This window comes from Rhinichthys klamathensis, unplaced genomic scaffold, assembly GCF_029890125.1.
Source record: "Rhinichthys klamathensis goyatoka isolate OS25496 unplaced genomic scaffold, OSU_Roscu_1.1 h1tg000505l_1, whole genome shotgun sequence".
In the NCBI taxonomy this organism is placed as follows: Eukaryota; Metazoa; Chordata; class Actinopteri; order Cypriniformes; family Leuciscidae; genus Rhinichthys; species Rhinichthys klamathensis.
This window is the reverse complement of record NW_026606986.1, coordinates 666,968-668,809: the sequence shown is the minus strand read 5'-3', so window position 1 is coordinate 668,809 and position 1,842 is coordinate 666,968. Positions and strand designations below refer to the sequence as shown.

The window sequence follows — 1,842 nt, the reverse complement described above, 5'->3', positions numbered from 1 at the left end:
GTGGCACATGAACAACCCACAAAGCCCCATGCCATCTCTGTTTGTCTGTTATTAAACTTCAATAAATCTGCAGCTTGGGAATAGGCAATTTTGCCAAAAAGTTACTGCTGCATGAAAAGTGTTTATCATGTAACCTGGACATTGGTTTATCTTCTAGGTGACAGTCGCTGTGAAACTTCGTTTTATGACCATGACTGGCATTATAGTTTTGATGTTCCATGGCAAAAAATGCCAGCAAGTTTTATGGAAAAGTTGCAAAATGGTGAAAGGCCAAGTTGCTCAGAGAGAAGACAGTTGGTCCGCATTGTTGCTTCTGAGATCCTGGAAGTCAGCAAATGTCCAGCAAAAAAACATGTATCAGAAATAGCCCGACAAATGGTGATTGCGTTCCCAAAGTCTTTCAGAGATGAGATTAATTCCCAGGTTGTAGGAAGTGGATATGATTCTCTCCTCAAACAACTGGTGTGTAGAATTGACAATTTTAAAAGGGCAAAAGCTATTAGTACACCACTTTGTGGTACTCTAGAAGTATCAACAAAGAAACGAAAATTGTTATATGGTTGTATAAATTCTGATCCACAACTGCTAGTTGGAGAAACATCCAAATTGCAGCAGGAAAATAAAGAGAAGTTGCTAGTAATGTTTCAAAATAATGAAAGTGATGTAAAGACAATCTATGACTTAATGACTTCTACTTACACCTCTCAAAGAAACAACATCCAATCTGGAAAGGAAACCAAAGATTTACTTGATGAGTGGCCATATCTTTTTCAGCCAGCAGGAATGAAAGCACACTTTAAAGAGCTCACTGGCATTGACATAAACAACAGCTTTGAAGAATCTGCTTCCAGTAAGTTCAGAAGAATATTGGACTACTTTCAATTTCAGTGCACAGAAAGAGCAAGCAGAGCAGGGAGAATCCTCACAAAGTATAGAGCTGGAGGGGATCATGTTTGTGGGGCAGTGATGTTGCTGCTAACCCATTTCAAAAATGACCAAGACCACTTTCTTGTGATGGTAGAAGACACCTCTGTTCCAAGTGATATATGCTCAGAACAGCTTCCAGCAACACCATGTATAGTGGTGTGTGGTGGGTATTATTTACTTGCAACACAATAATTCCTGGTTTCAGGGGACCAGAACTCACATTCTGTTAAATATTATGTCTTACTGATTTTGTTTGTTCAAAGGAGAGAACCCACTGACAGCCAGTGTGTACATGGTAGCAGTAGACCAGATGATTGTAAATGACCATCTCTTGAGTTTTACAGAAGCCCTGTATCTGATGTTCTCTCTTTACTATATATTGAACATCAGTTACCCTGTAGAACTGGGAGCCACACTAGAATTCTTGCAAAGGTAATTCATAGACTGCATTCCTTTGGTTAAGAAGCATACAACAATTATTTAAGGATATTGTTTGTGTTGTGTTTTAAAGGTGCATCTTTAGGATTAATCCTCATAAAGGTACCAAGGTGGAAAAGAGAGAGAAAAAGAGAGCGTACTCTGTCAACCCCAGAGTATTGAGTCTGACGTCAAAAATTGCTGCATTTGACTGGGGAGAGTAACAGGTATAGAAGCTCTGTTGTCTTGTATAGTAGTGGTAGACTTCATCTTCTGTGTTTATCATTCATCAATGATAAAGTGCACCAAATGACAATCATTTTTATAATTAACTCCAATAAATGTGATGTAATCGTCTGTGGCCAAAACTGAGAGTATTTGGTTAAGGCTTGTTGCTGTTTCTGCTCTTCTTTTGGTTTGGGTTTTAATTTAAACTGTTTGTGTCCCCACAGATTCAGGTCTTTCAGAAGATTGACATTTCGCTGAAGAACAGGACAG

The 1,842-nt window shown here is 38.7% G+C and overlaps 1 protein-coding gene across 1 annotated transcript; it reads left to right on the top strand.

The window, feature by feature from the left end:
- The first annotated feature begins 687 nt into the window (after positions 1-687).
- Positions 688-1,572, top strand: LOC130072805 (uncharacterized). The gene is made up of 3 exons (XM_056238070.1): positions 688-1,090; positions 1,191-1,359; positions 1,439-1,572. Exons 1-3 carry the CDS (start codon positions 784-786, stop codon positions 1,566-1,568), a joined length of 606 nt encoding a protein of 201 aa, XP_056094045.1. The 5' UTR covers positions 688-783; the 3' UTR covers positions 1,569-1,572.
- The last annotated feature ends 270 nt before the right edge of the window (positions 1,573-1,842 follow it).